This window comes from Gadus morhua, chromosome 9 (genome assembly GCF_902167405.1).
Source record: "Gadus morhua chromosome 9, gadMor3.0, whole genome shotgun sequence".
In the NCBI taxonomy this organism is placed as follows: Eukaryota; Metazoa; Chordata; class Actinopteri; order Gadiformes; family Gadidae; genus Gadus; species Gadus morhua.
This window is the reverse complement of record NC_044056.1, coordinates 25,407,657-25,423,072: the sequence shown is the minus strand read 5'-3', so window position 1 is coordinate 25,423,072 and position 15,416 is coordinate 25,407,657. Positions and strand designations below refer to the sequence as shown.

General features: G+C 45.2%; 1 protein-coding gene across 1 annotated transcript in view; it reads left to right on the top strand.

Annotated features, from left to right (window-relative positions):
• pik3c2a (phosphatidylinositol-4-phosphate 3-kinase, catalytic subunit type 2 alpha) overlaps nt 1-15,416 on the top strand; it is a 72,791-nt gene that overhangs the window by 35,772 nt on the left and 21,603 nt on the right. Inside the window, 14 exon segments of the mRNA XM_030366179.1 lie at nt 1,391-1,502; nt 1,658-1,737; nt 1,965-2,028; nt 6,645-6,667; nt 6,669-6,729; nt 6,731-6,794; nt 7,032-7,090; nt 7,140-7,264; nt 8,078-8,180; nt 8,183-8,202; nt 11,768-11,935; nt 12,253-12,364; nt 13,140-13,282; nt 14,693-14,884. Coding sequence (XP_030222039.1) covers nt 1,391-1,502; nt 1,658-1,737; nt 1,965-2,028; nt 6,645-6,667; nt 6,669-6,729; nt 6,731-6,794; nt 7,032-7,090; nt 7,140-7,264; nt 8,078-8,180; nt 8,183-8,202; nt 11,768-11,935; nt 12,253-12,364; nt 13,140-13,282; nt 14,693-14,884 — 1,326 coding nt within the window.

Below are 15,416 nucleotides of genomic sequence, written 5' to 3'. Positions count from 1 at the left end.
CCCACTAGTAAGCCCCTATGGGTGTGGCTTGTTCCGACTGAGGGTCTTTTCCCACTAGTAAGCCCCTATGGGTGTGGCGCGTTCCGACTGAGGGTCTTTTCCCACTAGTAAGCCGCTATGGGTGTGGCGCGTTCCGACTGAGGGTCTTTTCCCACTAGTAAGCCCCTATGGGTGTGGCGCGTTCCGACTGAGGGTCTTTTCCCACTAGTAAGCCCCTATGGGTGTGGCGCGTTCCGACTGAGGGTCTTTTCCCACTAGTAAGCCCCTATGGGTGTGGCGCGTTCCGACTGAGGGTCTTTTCCCACTAGTAAGCCCCTATGGGTGTGGCGCGTTCCGACTGAGGGTCTTTTCCCACTAGTAAGCCCCTATGGGTGTGGCGCGTTCCGACTGAGGGTCTTTTCCCACTAGTAAGCCCCTATGGGTGTGGCGCGTTCCGACTGAGGGTCTTTTCCCACTAGTAAGCCCCTATGGGTGTGGCTTGTCAGAGAGGATCCGCCCAGCTTCACCGTTTAGAGGCTCAGTTAGCAGCTCAGGTAGTACCTGCCTTGGGGTAGCTCCGAACCAGTCGACGCTGATGGTGTATGGTTGAGGCGGGATATGACATGAGTACGACGTATGATTAAGGCGGGATATGACGTGAGTAGAACTTGACACAACCACAACATATGAATTGTGCCATTGCTGCGTCGGCCTGTTTTGAGAGTCGCGTCATTGACGTCACAGTCCAAACTGTCGCTTAATAATCGCGTAAGACAAAAAGTGTCACAGAACTATTTGAAAAAATCCACAAAATGTTCAAATAGAGAATTTTCAGCCCTTCCTAACCCTAACCCTAATTATTAGTATATATGCAGAGGTTTTGTAGCCCGGAAGGGCAGATGTCCAAAAGCGTTCTGACCCTTGGTACACAAGCCTAGTTTCACATGCTGTTTATTGAGCCTATTCTAGCATTTTCTTTTCAATGAGGATTTTGGAAAACACAATTTGACCCTGATGCTCTATGGACCTGTCTAATCATTAGAAAAGGGAACTCTGATGCATTCACTCCTGTTTGTTCTGATATAGGTTCTGTAATAGTATATCGGGTCCAGCAGCAGTGGAAAACACAGGATAAGAAACTATATAATAAAAATACAAGACTGTTTATGAAAACAAAAAAACACACACACACACAATCCTTAGGTAATGGAACGCAAACCTTACTGAATGCAGAAATTACTAACTACATAAAATGTTTTGATTTATTTTCAGATTTGAAATAATACCTGGATACTATTTAGTAACACATACCTTGAGCTAGAAGCTCCTCCTTATATCTGCTTGACTGCAGGCACTCTGGATCCAAGAATGACATCAGTAGAGTCCTATTAACAATCTCTGTGCCCTCCAGTAAACACAGCCTGGGGAGCCATGAGTACGTCCAGAACTGCAGGAAGTGGGAGAGTGAGATCAGGTTACAGTTACTCTCTCAGTCCACCATGAGAAGAGACCTAGCCCGCACAGTAAGACCTGCTGACACACACACACACACACACACACACACACACACACACACCACACACACACACACACACACACACACACACACACACACACACACACACTGATGATTGCTTTAATAAAGCGCCCCCCCTCTGTTGCACGCTGTGTATGGCAGGCTGAAGATGAGAGCTCCCCCATAGACCTGGAGAAGCACCTGACTCTGGTGGAGAGGCCGTTCAAAGAGAATGTCACCAGGTAAAACACCTAGAGACTCACATGGACGGCAGGGGATGCTCTAAGTGGATCTGATACTGCTTACTAACGTTTGTAGAGCCTGAAGGAGCAGTTACTGAGGCTGTATACCGTATCCACTAAGGGTTCATAAGCTTCTCTTTTTCCCTCTATTGCCGTGATCTTCACCCATCACCACCACCTGTTCTCCTTCCCCTCTCTGTCTCCCTGTGTGCTGCTGTCCTCCCAAGACAAGGCCTGTCTGACTACCTGGAAGGCTACCACAAGCAGGTCACCATGTGCCTGCAGAACGAGGTAGGACTGGGCTGCCGGGTCGGAGGGGTGTACTGGGGAACTCTACTGGAGGTGACTCCTGGGAACAGGCAGAAAAGAGGCACAAGCTTCTAGTTGGGAGGGTAACGGGTGAACATGTAGGTAAAGATAAAGAACAGTGTGCTGGGCTATATTACCCTTCTCAGCACCGTGGGAAACTACCACCATACATTATTAGTAGAGGAACTTCTGTCACAGAGACCCACCACAGAGTAGGGCTGCAGGATGATTGGTAGACTTGATTGATCTCCATGCATCTGGCCTCTAGCGCGCGAACACACACACACACACACACACACACACACACACACACACACACACACACACACACACACACACACACACACACACACACACACACACACACACACTGTGTACCTCAACAAAACTAGAAAATGCAGTGAGTGCTGAGTGAGGTTAGTAAAGCCACATAGCTTAAGACGTAATGAAAGGTTAAAAGGCTTAAATAAAGTCAAGGGATATGACAGTCGAATAATCTAAATGGAGTAAACAAAGGAAAGATGCAAAAAATGTTAAATGGTTTGAAACAAATAAACTGAAGAGTTAAACAAATAGCCAATGTGATCAAGTTTGAATACATTTGAGATAAAATATAGAATAGCTGAGCTGCTCTGATAGTGTGTATGTGTGGTAGTAACTTGGAAATGTATGTTATTGACATTATTCCTTCACATCTACAGTATCTCACAAAATCGGGCTTTGGTGGGAATACTGGACCACGGCAATCACAAACTGTCTAAACCGAGTTGAATAAAGAGTCATCTGAACTTAAAACAATTATGGTCATTCGTCATTTGGGTAATAAAGGTACAATAACATACAACAATTGTACAACAAACAATCAAACAAACAATACAATAATCCAAGGCCTCAGATGGGAGTCCTCCCTGCGTCTCCAAGAGCTCCACAAGGAGAAGTCCCGATATGGGAGATCATCCTGCGTCCCTCCAAGAGGTCCGCAGGCTGAAGTCCGATGCATTGGCTAAAGCATGGACCTCTTTAACTGTGTTGTCAGGATGCAGAGAACAGCTCCATCCCAGCTCTGTCCAAAAAACTAAGTATTGGTGAACCGGATGGTAATCTATTGATTTAACCTCCTCGGGATGTTATAAAGAGGGTTGTGGCCATGCCCTATCAGTTGGAACCCGGGTCTCTCACTTCCCCGAGAGGGTCAATTACCGCTTTTAAACACATCCCCCACAGGGGTCATGAAAACAGGCAAATTCCAATGGCACTCAGAGAAACAGAATATCAAAATAGATTTTCCCATTCCAGATTATGCAGCTTTCATATGGCATATCGTTTGTGTAGATAGCATGACGTTAAAAAGATTGTTCAAGCATTGTTGTTAGCATTCAGCCTATGCCGGGAGTAAGCCGCATATGTATGTAAGTACTTTATATAACGGGGGTCCCCACGGACAAACAACAGATATATAACAATCATATTTCCAATCGATAATTTTAGCGCCAGTGTAAAAATAAATAACATAAATGTTTAAACTTGACATTGTGTTTCTAGGTTAAATATTGATGTTGTTTAAACTCTGCAACGTCTACATGGGTGAGCTTCTTTGATGGCCACGCCTGTTGGCCATCACCGCTCCAGCCGCTCTAGTCCAAGCAAGCGCTTCTGATGTCACACGCTCTAGCCTCAACGGAATACAACTGAAAATAAACAAAGCGGGTTTGAAATTAAACTGATGCTGAAAAAACTAAAAATTATAATGAAATTCTGTTTTGATTTAATTGAAGTTGTTTTGTTGATTGTTTTGTTGATTTGTTAAATGTTGATGGTTAAAAATTGACCAAGTTACAGATTAACTTGGTGGCCTGTTGTTATCTTCGGATATCTGGCCTGTGGATGCCTTCCTCCCATTGACTTCCATTGTAAAAAAAAAATAATAATAATATTTAATTAAAAATAGCTTAAATAGTTTAAAATTTTAAAAGAAAATCTCTAAGTGAACAATTTTGGAAGGAGACTGGGGCAAAGTTTGTAAAAGAAAGAGAGAAAGAAACTTAAGAACAATAGTTGAGCGTTGCATGCAGCACTCGCCCTACAAAATGTTTAGGACTATGCATTTCATCAGTTTGCCAAATTTCAAAACGTCTGACCATGGCGTTCTATGGGCTGCCATAGACTCCCAAGGCAGGAAAATAATAATAATAGGAAAACATAGCATAACAATGGTTGTCTCGCAGCTTTGCTGCTTGACCCCCAATAAAAGTCTTATTGGATAGAGTCATTTGAATAGAGTCATTGAGCCATTCCTCCTGTTTGCAGGAGGAATGGATATTCTTCTGTCCTTACTAAAAAGGGAAGTTATTATAAAGTGCAATTGCAGTAGGTAAAAAAGTATTCTTAAATCTGTCCCTTCTGCAGCTTAGCTGTCGTAGCCTCCCACTAAAAACACTCTTTTGTTTACTCACTAGATTGTGCAAGGGATGCGTATTATCGTCCATAATACTAAACAATACCATCCTTCTCTCCATCACCACCTCCAGGGACACTACAGCAGTCCCCATCACATAGCCAGCCCTCAAAACTAGCTTGTTAAGCTTTTTAGAGTCACAAGCCCTGATGCCGCTGCCCCAACTGATGGCTGCAAAGAAAATGGCACTAGCCACAACAGACTGATAAAACTTGTCAGGTTCATAAATATTGGGACATCGACACAATTCAAATCTTTTTGGCTCTATACACAACCACAATTGATTTGAAATGAAACGAGCAAGATGTGCTTTACTGCAGAGTTTCAGCTTTAATTTGAGGATATTAACATCCAAATCAGGTGAACGGTGTAGGAATAACAGCAGTTTGTATATGTGCCACTTTTTAAGGGACCGATAACAATCATGAATCAAACTTTCACTAATACTTGGTTGCAAATCCTTTGCAGTCAATTACAGCCTGAAGTCTGGATCGATAGACATCACCAGACGCTGGGTTTCATCCCTGGTGATGCTCTGCCAGGCCTCTACTGCAACTCTCTCTCTGCTTGTTCTTGGGGCACTTTCCCTTCAGTTTTTTCTTCAGCAAGTGAAATGCATGCTCAATTGGATTCAGGTCAGGTGATTGACTTGGCCATTGCATAACATTCCACTTCTATGCCTTAAAAAACTCTTTGGTTGCTTTTGCAGTATGCTTCGGGTCATTGTCCATCTGCACTGTGAAGGGCCGTCCAATGAGTTCTGAAACATTTGGCTGAATATGAGCAGATAATATCGCCTGAAACTCTTCAGAATTCATCCTGCTGCTTTTGTCAGTCACATCATCAATAAATACAAGGGAACCAGTTCCATTGGCAGCCATACATGCCCACGCCATGACACTACCACCACCATGCTTCACTGATGAGGTGGTATACTTTGGATCATGAGCAGTTTCCTTCCCTTCTCCATACTCTTCTCTTCCCTTCACTCTGGTACAAGTGATCTTTGTCTCATCTGTCCATAGGATGTTGTTCCAGAACTGTGAAGGCTTTTTTAGATGTTGTTTGGCGAACTCTAATCTGGCCTTCCTGTTTTTGAGGCTCACCAATGGTTTACATCTTGTGGTGAACCCTCTGTATTCACTCTGGTGAAGTCTTCTCTTGATTGTTGACTTTGACACACATACACCTACCTCCTGGAGAGTGTTCTGGATCTGGCCAACTGTTGTGAAGGGTGTTTTCTTCACCAGGGAAAGATGTTCTTCAATCATCCACCACAGTTGTTTTTCCATGGATGGTCTTCCGGGTCTTTTTGGTGTTGCTGAGCTCACCGGTGCGTTCTTTCTTTTTAAGAATGTTCCAAACAGTTGATTTGGCCACACCTAATGTTTTTGCTATCTCTCCTGATGGGTTTGTTTAGATTTTTTCAGCCTAATGATGGCTTGCTTCACTGATAGTGACAGCTCTTTGGATCTCATATTGAGAGTTGACAGCAACAGATTCCAAATGCAAATCACACACTTGAAATGAACTCTAGACCTCTTATCTGCTCCTTGTTAATGGGATAATGAGGGAATAACACACACCAAGCCATGGAACAGCTGAGCAGCCAATTGTTCCATTACTTTTGGTCCCTTAAAAAGTGTGAGGCACATATACAAACTGTTGTAATTCCTACACCGTTCGCCTGATTTGGATGTAAATACCCTCAAATTAAAGCTATAAGTCTGCAGTTAAAGCGCATCTTGTTCGTTTCATTTCAATCCATTGTGGTGGTGTATAGAGCCAAAAAGATTAGAATTGTGTCGATGTCCCAATATTTATGGACCTGACTGTACATAACATTTTGCTACACACATTAATTGACCTAAGCTTCCTCAAGAAGTAGCGTCTGCTCTGACCCTTCTTGTAGACAGCCTCTGTTTGTTGCTTCCAGTCCAGTTAGCTGGAGGTTGCAGATCTGAGAGAGGATTTACCCCATTTAAGAACTTTTTCCCATTTAGATAGATAGATGTCTAAAGATATATAAATAAATGTTCACCAACACTTTTTCAGACAAAAGTGGAACTGTTTTCAACTGAACGAAGTGATTATGGAATATGATTCCCTTTTTAAAGTGTTTTATGGCTGTGCCTGTGTCCAGAGCACCCAGTACAAGGACGTTGGAGCGAGTGATCCAGACGGTGAAAAACCTCTGCAGCGCCCTGGACGCTGTGGAGACCCCAGCCCATAACCGAGGCCGTCAAGAGGCTGCGCCACCAGGCCAACCTCCCCCAGGCTGCGCTCCCCAGATGTAAGCCCCCAAACGGTCATGCCCCTCCCCAAAGGTCATGCCCCTCCCCCAACGGCTTTACTAAAAGGTTTTAAACTGAATCATTGAAATTCTTTTCTTAATTTCTTCACCTGCAGCTCGGATCAAGATCCTCTGGTCAATCGTCCTGTTGTGAGTACCTTTACAGACACAAACAGACCAACACACATGCACACAGTAACATCAGTTCTAGAGTCCTGACCTTTGACCCCCCAGCAGGTAACGGCAGCCCCGTGCAGGAGGGCATGGCGCAGCTGACTGAGGCGGTCTACGACCTGGCCAGACTCTACCTGCGGCTCCTTCGGCCCCGTGGCGCCCCTCCTTCAGCCACACCCCCGCCGACAGCCCGGCCGCCGAGGGGAGGGCCCGCTCGGGAGGCCTCCTGGCACCACGGACCAACTGCAGTTCACCGTGTTCGCCCTGCATGGGATCCCAGCCCCCTGGATCAGCAGGTCAGCAGGGCCTCGACCACTGGGACACTGCTGGGGAGGGAGCGATGGGGGAGTTATGGGTCGACCTGAGCAGAGACAGAGGAGCAGAATTGTGGCTAGACACGTGACCATAAGCCTGGCCAGAGCCATTCCACAGCACAGAGGATTATTTCCTCTTATGAAGTCTGTGATTTGTCCTCACTGGTAGAAAGAGAGAGAGAGATTTTAAGAGTCCTACAGCTAGTAACTAGTTCCGTTTGTTTTCTGGAGTGCGAGCGCCATCTCCAGGTGAACGGAGCTCATGTATCACCAGACCCTGCAGTTCTCTGTATTTTAGTAAAATGTTGAAGATGGAGCACGCTCTGAGTGGGCCGGTATCTACCACTCCTCTGGTTCTAGAGACCTTGCCTGTGATTGGAAAGCAGTGCGTTCCACACGTATTACCTGGTTGACCTTTCTGAAGAGAATCCTTTGCTAACAGGGCTGCTTCTTTACAGCATCAACAGCTATGTCTAACTCTTTCCCAGAAGATGTTTTCAGAGCTAGCTTCACGCTTTGTTGGCCAAAGGGTCTGGGCACGCAGGTTGATAACACTAGACACACACAAAGGAGCACGCTAGGTTTTGCGTTGCTGAGGCTAGAGAGTGTATCCTAGTTTTAGCATTGTTATGGCTTGTGTGTGCATGCTAGTCTTGATATTCCTGTGGTTAGCGTACGCATGTCATTGTATGTTCATCATTTAAGACATTTGTACATAGTGCTCCTCATCGTAATTCAAATGGTGATATACATATACTACATATATTGATCGTTGTGCTTGTTTCTACGTTGCAGTTATGAGAAGTACTACCTGACCTGCTCTCTCACCCACAATGGGAGGAACCTGTTCAAACCGGTCCAGTCCAAGAAGGTGGGGACCTACAAGAGCTTCTTTCTACCACATCAAGATGGGACGAGCTGTAAGACCTCTCTCCTCACGCTGATTCCTCCAGCCCTCCTGCTCTCATTCATCTGCTCCTCCTCTTCTCCTTCTCCTCTCCGTCTCTCCTCCCTAATAACATGACAACATGTCGCAAATTTCCTCTTATTTCACATTTACTAAAACACACCCCTCCACTTACTCTAGTAACGTTCTGTTATTAATGTTTGAGCATACATTATACTGTTTATTATTCATTGTGATAATGTGTTGATCTGAAGATTTTCTTGGTGAGTACCAAGATCAGCAATCGCAGCACTTGTTCTCCCACTGCTACTCTCTACCTTTAACCTCTCTCTACCTTTTTCCTCTCTCTACCACTACGCTCCACCTTTAACCCCTCTCTACCTTTAACCTCTCTCTCTACCTTTAACCTCTCTCTCTACCTTTAACCTCTCTCTCTACCTTTAACCTCTCTCTACCTTTAACCTCTCTCTACCGCTACCCTCCACCTTTAACCTCTCTCTACCTTTAACCTCTCTCTCTACCTTTTAACCTCTCTCTACCTTTAACCTCTCTCTACCTTTAACCTCTCTATCTACCGCTGCTCTCTACCTTTAACCTCTCTCACTACCCTTAACGTCTCTTAAAGGGGACCTATCATACCACCAGGTGTGAGTGTGATTAGCCATTACAAGCCGTTTTCAAAATGTGCAGCATTTTGACATCACAGGTGGGCGTGTCCACCTAGATGTGTGACGGATAGATGAGCAACGTTTACTTCAGTCCACTGGGTAGGCTGGTAGACTGATCTATCCAGCACACATCTAGGTGGACACACCCACATGTGATGTCACAATGCTGCACATTTTCAAACCTGCTTGTAATGGCTAATCACACTCACACCTGGTGGTATGATATGCCCCCTTTAACCTCTTTCTTAACCTTTCTCTCCACCCTTAACTTCTCTTAACCTCTCTCTTAACCTCTATCTCTACCCTTAGTTAAGTTTAGTTTATTTCACATACAAAAGTATAAAAAAAAAACGCGCAGTAGTGCTAAAACAAAGTTACACTGTGTGGGTGCGGTGCGCCAGAATCCTCTACAGGCTTAATGGAAAACCACACCCAAATTACATTTCATATTGGAATACAAACCACACGCACATAAGCACACACACACAAAACAAAATACAAGGCAGGTAATATTTTTTTTTATAATAATTAAAAAAAAATCTGTTTAAATCAGTTACAACAAATCTAAATGTAGGGATACATATATAGCGGTTTAGACTTAGCTAACCCTCATATTTTTCTAAGGATCGTAAGTGATTTATTAACCTAATTGCAGACAAGACCAACCTGCTCATTCCAGGAGAGTTTATCATCAATAACCCAGAAACACATGTTGATGAAACTTTAACAAATTCTTCATCATTATATGAAGCTTTAATTTGGTCATTGTCTTGAATTTCAGCCAATCACATGAATTTTGACCTTTTGACATTTACAGATAACTTGTTTGTTTGGAACCAGATTGAAAACTGAATAAGCTTATGATTATTTAATATTTGGTATGCACAGAATCTATGAATTGAATACTATACATATTAATCCATAAACTAGTAGTATAAAGGCTCAGCATTGTGTAATTTTTGTTTTCTATCTTTTCTAAAGGTTCCCATGGGCATGCTTCTTTATGGATGCTTTAATATAGATGTTGGTGTGCCCCTAACACAGTATTTGAAGACGAAATTTAGCCATGGTGCCAGAATTCAAGCCAGTACGAGCCAGTCGCACGTTGAGCTTTCCCCAAACGCGCTGTTTCAGTGTCTGTAGCTTTAATGCCAATGAGGAAGAGAGAGGCGGGTTCAAGGAGGAAGGTGGGGGTTTGGCCCTGAGCCGCTTGCGGCCACGGTACCATGCTCTATGTTTACAGTAGATGTATCGCCAATGGCGAGGCGCACACAGCCTTTGGCCGTGTTCTGTAATATTCTAGAATACTCCTGGTGCTCCAGCGGGAGTCCTGGAGCTCTATATCTAAATAATATCATGTTATACGTAGATATCTATATCATAGTAATATATATTATCACGGCCAAAAGCTGTGTGCGCCTCCAGACGATTTTATGAATCTTCGAACGACTTGCGTCGGGTTCTCCGATGTCTCTCGTTTCTTCCACGTCCATATCAATCTGAAATAGGACTGAACGACGACATGGAGGAGAAAGGAATTGTTGCCCGCGATTGTTTGACCGCGGTTGTCTCCCGCCGGAGCCTCGCTGCCTAGGGACCACCACCTCGGCAGCGTTCAGCGCTAGGCGCCACCGCAATACCGCACTTCCACAATGAGACAATTTTCTTCCCCCCGAAAGAAAATAGTGAAAAATAACCCTTTAGATCAGGGGTGCCCAACCAGTCGATCCGCGGTCTACCAGTAGACCGTCGACCGCGAGGGGTGAGAAAAAAATAAATATATCTATATATATTTTTTTAAATAAAATAAAAATTGCGCGGGACATATACGCGCGGTAGCGCATGCGCTGTCAACAGCAGTTGAAAGCGTCAACAGTAGTTACGCACTCCTAAACGTTGCCATGGCTGAGGGGAAACGAGCTAGGACCTACCATTTTCACCTGAGTGGGGAGGAAGATTATTGATCTTCCCCCCCCCCCCCCCCCCCCCCCCTTGAAGGTAGGTTTGCAATGTTGACCACTAGGCTGGTAGATCTCGGGAGGTTGGCTACTTGAAAAGTAGATCTTTGGTCAAAAAGGTTGGGCACCCCTGCTTTAGATGGTTAATTCTGGTGAGATTTTTTTGGGGGAAATGTACAGATGTATGTCCAAATATGACATAACAACCAACAGAGTCAAGGCATCGGCTGAGTCAAGATCATTGTGAAAATTTGTGTTGAACTTTTTTTTGCAAATATTTTGTGCAATGCATATAAGGGAAAAACTGGACACATTTTCTTTTCCTTGATAAGCTCAAGACCTATTTGTGGGGCTATTATTGAAGCAAATAATATCAGTGTCAGGTGTTCGGTAAATACCACCTATGACCACATTTTTTTATTATGTAAGACAAGATTTCAATAAATACAGATTCAACCTCCCACTTCATCGCACTTTAAAGAAATGTCAAGTCGATCATCAAATTCAAATTTTGATGGACAAGACTGACATTCCTCCCCCAGACCTGATTAGACTAAAGGGGTAAAGTTATATGATGGCAGCTCATAAATGCCTCTTTTGTAAGCCATGTTTCAAGGTAGGACAATTACAGAAAATTCATGATTTAAAGATGATAAATAATTGTACCAATTGATCATAATTTCCAGGAAGACTGCAAATATTTAAGTGCAATACTTGAAAATAGCTTACCCATAACCTCTCCTAACCTCTGTCTCTACCCTCAAGGATCAACCTCTACTCTCTTAACCTCTCTCTCTACCCTTAACCTCTCTTGACCTCTCTTAACCTCTCTCTGTCTACCCTTAACCTCTCTCTACCTCTCCTTAAACCTCTCTCTCTACCCTTAACTTCTCTTGACCTCTCAACCTCTCTCTCTACCCATAACCTCTCCTAACCTCGCTGTTGTCCTCAGGATCATCTTCCCCATGGCGGTGGCGGTGCTGCCCCTGGAGTCTGTGCTCAGCCTGTCTGTGTTCGGGCTGCTCAACCAGAACGCAACCAGCTCCCCAGACTCCAACAGGCAGAGGAAAGGCCCTGAGCTGCTGGGCAAGGTATCCTTGGCTCTGTTCGACTTCCACAGGTAAGGAGAGGTACCCGGGCTTTGGGCTTTTATGTGGGTTGACTCCCCCGCGAGTCGGCCCCCACACACCCCAATGTGTCAACCCCCCGCGCACGTCGACACGCACGTCTCAACCATAACATATTCTTTAACGTTGTAGGCTTTATGCTACTCCAGTGTAGATTGTTCTCACTTGTAAGTTACCTTGGACTATAGCGCGCGCGTGTGTGTGTGTGTGTGTGTGGTGTGTGTGTGTGTGTGTGTGTGTGTGTGGTGTGTGTGTGTGTGTGTGTGTGTGTGTGTGTGTGTGTGTGTGTGTGTGTGTGTGTTCTATGCAGGGTGCTCGTCCAAGGGAGACATCTCTTGTGTCTCTGGTCGTCCCCTCTGGGGCCGGCTGCAGCGGCCGTGGGGGGGCGGAGGAGGAGCCCTGCTGAGAGGATCGTACTGCAGGTCAGCTCCACTCACCCTGTCATAGCGCTTAGAACACACCTCTGCCTGTCGTAGCGCTCATCACTAACCTCACCCTGGCATCACTAACCTCACCCTGTCATAGCGCTCATCACTAACCTCACCCTGTCATCACTAACCTCACCCTGTTATAGCGTTGTCATTCATTCACCTGTTCTCCAGTCAGAACCCCATTTAGAGGCTCTGCTCTCCATTCAGAAACCCAGTGAGAGGCTCTGTTCTCCAGTGAGAGGCTCTGTTCTCCAGTGAGAGGTTCTGTTCTCCAGTCAGAACCCCATTTAGAGACTCTGTTCTCCATTCAGAACCCCAGTGAGAGGCTCTGTTCTCCAGTGAGAGGCTCTGTTCTCCATTCAGAACCCCAGAGAGAGGCTCTGTTCTCCAGTGAGAGGCTCTGTTCTCCAGTCAGAACCACAGAGAGAGGCTCTGTTCTCCAGAACCCCAGAGAGAGGCTCTGTTCTCCAGTGAGAGGCTCTGTTTTCCAGTCAGAACCCCAGTGAGAGGCTCTGTTCTCCAGTCAGAACCCCAGTGAGAGGCATGTCTCACAAGTCTCAGAACCCCAGTGAGAGACTTTCCATGTCATTTATAGTCATTCACCAGCCAGGTCAGGTAGTGACCGTTCAGCTGCCCTTACTGTGTGTGTGTGTGTGTGTGGTGTGTGTGTGGTGTTGTGGTGTGTGTGTGTGTGTGTGTGTGTGTGTGTGTGTGTGTGGTGTGTGGTGTGTGTGTGTGTGTGTTGTGTGTGTGTGTGCGCGCGCAGGTGGACTTCCCCAGCCCCTCAGCAGAGGTCCTCTATGTCGGGCCCCCTGCGGCCCCAAGCCCAGAGCCCGACACCCTGGAGGAACTGGACCCGGACCTCCGGCGCAAGCTGGAGAAGATCTGCAGCCGGGCATCCACCTTCGGGTAGGACCATGCAACCATTGGGACGCTTTGTTTTATTGGGAATACTTATACTGCTAATAAAATGTAAGTTAATCACGATATTGTTAATACTGGAAGCGTAGTCTTGAAGTTTAAGATATCTCCACACGATTGTATAGTAGGATGTAATAAACTAAAGTGGTGAACCATGACTCGATATGGTTCACGATGGGCATCTTATCATTGACTTTGTGTGTGTTCGTTTGTGGTGTGAACGCACCTTAGTAACGCTCATACACTACGGCGGTGCCTAAGAAAACGGCCATTTTGGCCAGGCCTTGCTCGAAAAAGAGTTCATTTGATCTCAAGCAATTCCTGCCTGGTAAAATAAAGGTTAAAGGAGACATTTGATGGTGTTTTCCCAACAAGTAAACATAGTATATGAGTTCCAGAATACATGTTTTTGAAGCTGTTTGCTGGAAATAGCTTTTAGGAAAAAAAATCCCCTCTGTTTCAGTCCCTTTCTGGTGTCTGTAGCTTTAATGCAAATTAGCTGCTGCCTATTGACCAATGAGATTTCAGAGTGAACCACAGCATGGAGAAGTGATTGTTGCCGTTTGCGGACTCCCGGAGCTCTAGATCTATATAATATAATAATAATATATGATGTATAGGTATTTATATCATATATCTAATATCACAGCCAAAGGCTATGTGCGTCTCAGATGATATTATGAATCATAAAGACTGTCCGACTTCTCTGGTACTTCCACAACAAGTAAAGACTCGTAGTTGGGATTATCTCGGCCATGGTTGAGAAGAATTGGGGGAAAGGAACTTTATGTCCCCTTTAATAAATAAAACAGAATGATCACAAAGTGGCCATTGGTCGTAACCATGGGGTTACCACACCCCCCTGTCCCTAGAACTGTCAGCACTTGAATACTGTTCAATGACCTCACCCACTAATTATAGTGATGCTACATTCCTATAGGCGGCCTTGTATACTTGCTTTAAGACCTGAAAACAATAGCCTTTAGAAACGACTGAACTACTATTACAATTAGGGCATTTAGCAGATGCCGACTGACCACGCCTCACTGAAACCAGTAGCCTATAGGAACGACTGACCCCGCCTCACTGAAACCAGTAGCCTATAGAAACGACTGACCCCGCCTCACTGAAACCAGTACCCTATAGAAACGACTGACCACCCCTCACTGAATCCAGTACCCTATAGAAACGACTGACCACACCTCACTGAAACCAGTACCCTATAGAAACGACTGACCACGCCTCACTGAAACCAGTAGCCTATAGAAACGACTGACCATGCCTCACTGAATCCAGTAGCCTCACTGTAAACCCAGTGTCTCTACGGCTGTTCTCGGGCTCTTCCCATCCTATTCTTGAAGCCCCTCTGTCTCCCCCTGTCCGTCTTCTGTCCACCAGGCTGAAGAGGGCTGACTACCAGCTGCTCTGGGACCAGAGGCTGTACTGCAGGCGGGACCACCCCAGCAGCCTCCCGAAGGTGCTGGCCGGGGCCCCCAGCTGGGACTGGGCCAGTCTGGCTCACATCCATTCCCTGCTGCACCTTTGGGCCCCACTGGCCCCCGTCACAGCGCTGGAGCTGCTCGACGCTAAGTACTGCGCTCACTAACTAGGATTAGACTGGGGACATGGGGGCCGATATGACGGCGTTTAGTGAATTTAACAAATGAGTAGTGAGAGGCATCTTAAGATGTGTGTGTTTGTGTGTGAGAGTCATCTAAAGGTGTTTGTGTGTGAGTGTCATCTAAAGGTGTTTGTATGTGAGTGTCATCTAAAGGTTTGTGTTTGTCTGTGAGAAAGTCATCTTAAGATTGTGTGTTTGTGTGTGAGTCATCTTAATATTTTTCTGTTTGTGTGTGAGAGTGTCATCTTAAGATGTGTGTTTGTGTGTGAAAGTGTCATCTTAAGATGTTTGTTTGTGCCTGAGTGTCATTTTAAGATGTTTGTTTGTGCGTGAGAGTGTCATCTTAAGATGTTTGTGCGTGAGAGTGTAATCTTAAGATTTGTGTGTTGTGTGTGAGTGTCATCTTAAGGTTTTTGTGTGCGAGTGTCACCTTAAGATGTATGTTTGTGTGTGAGTCATCTTAAGTTGTGTGTTTGTTTGTGAGAGAGTCATCTTAAGGTG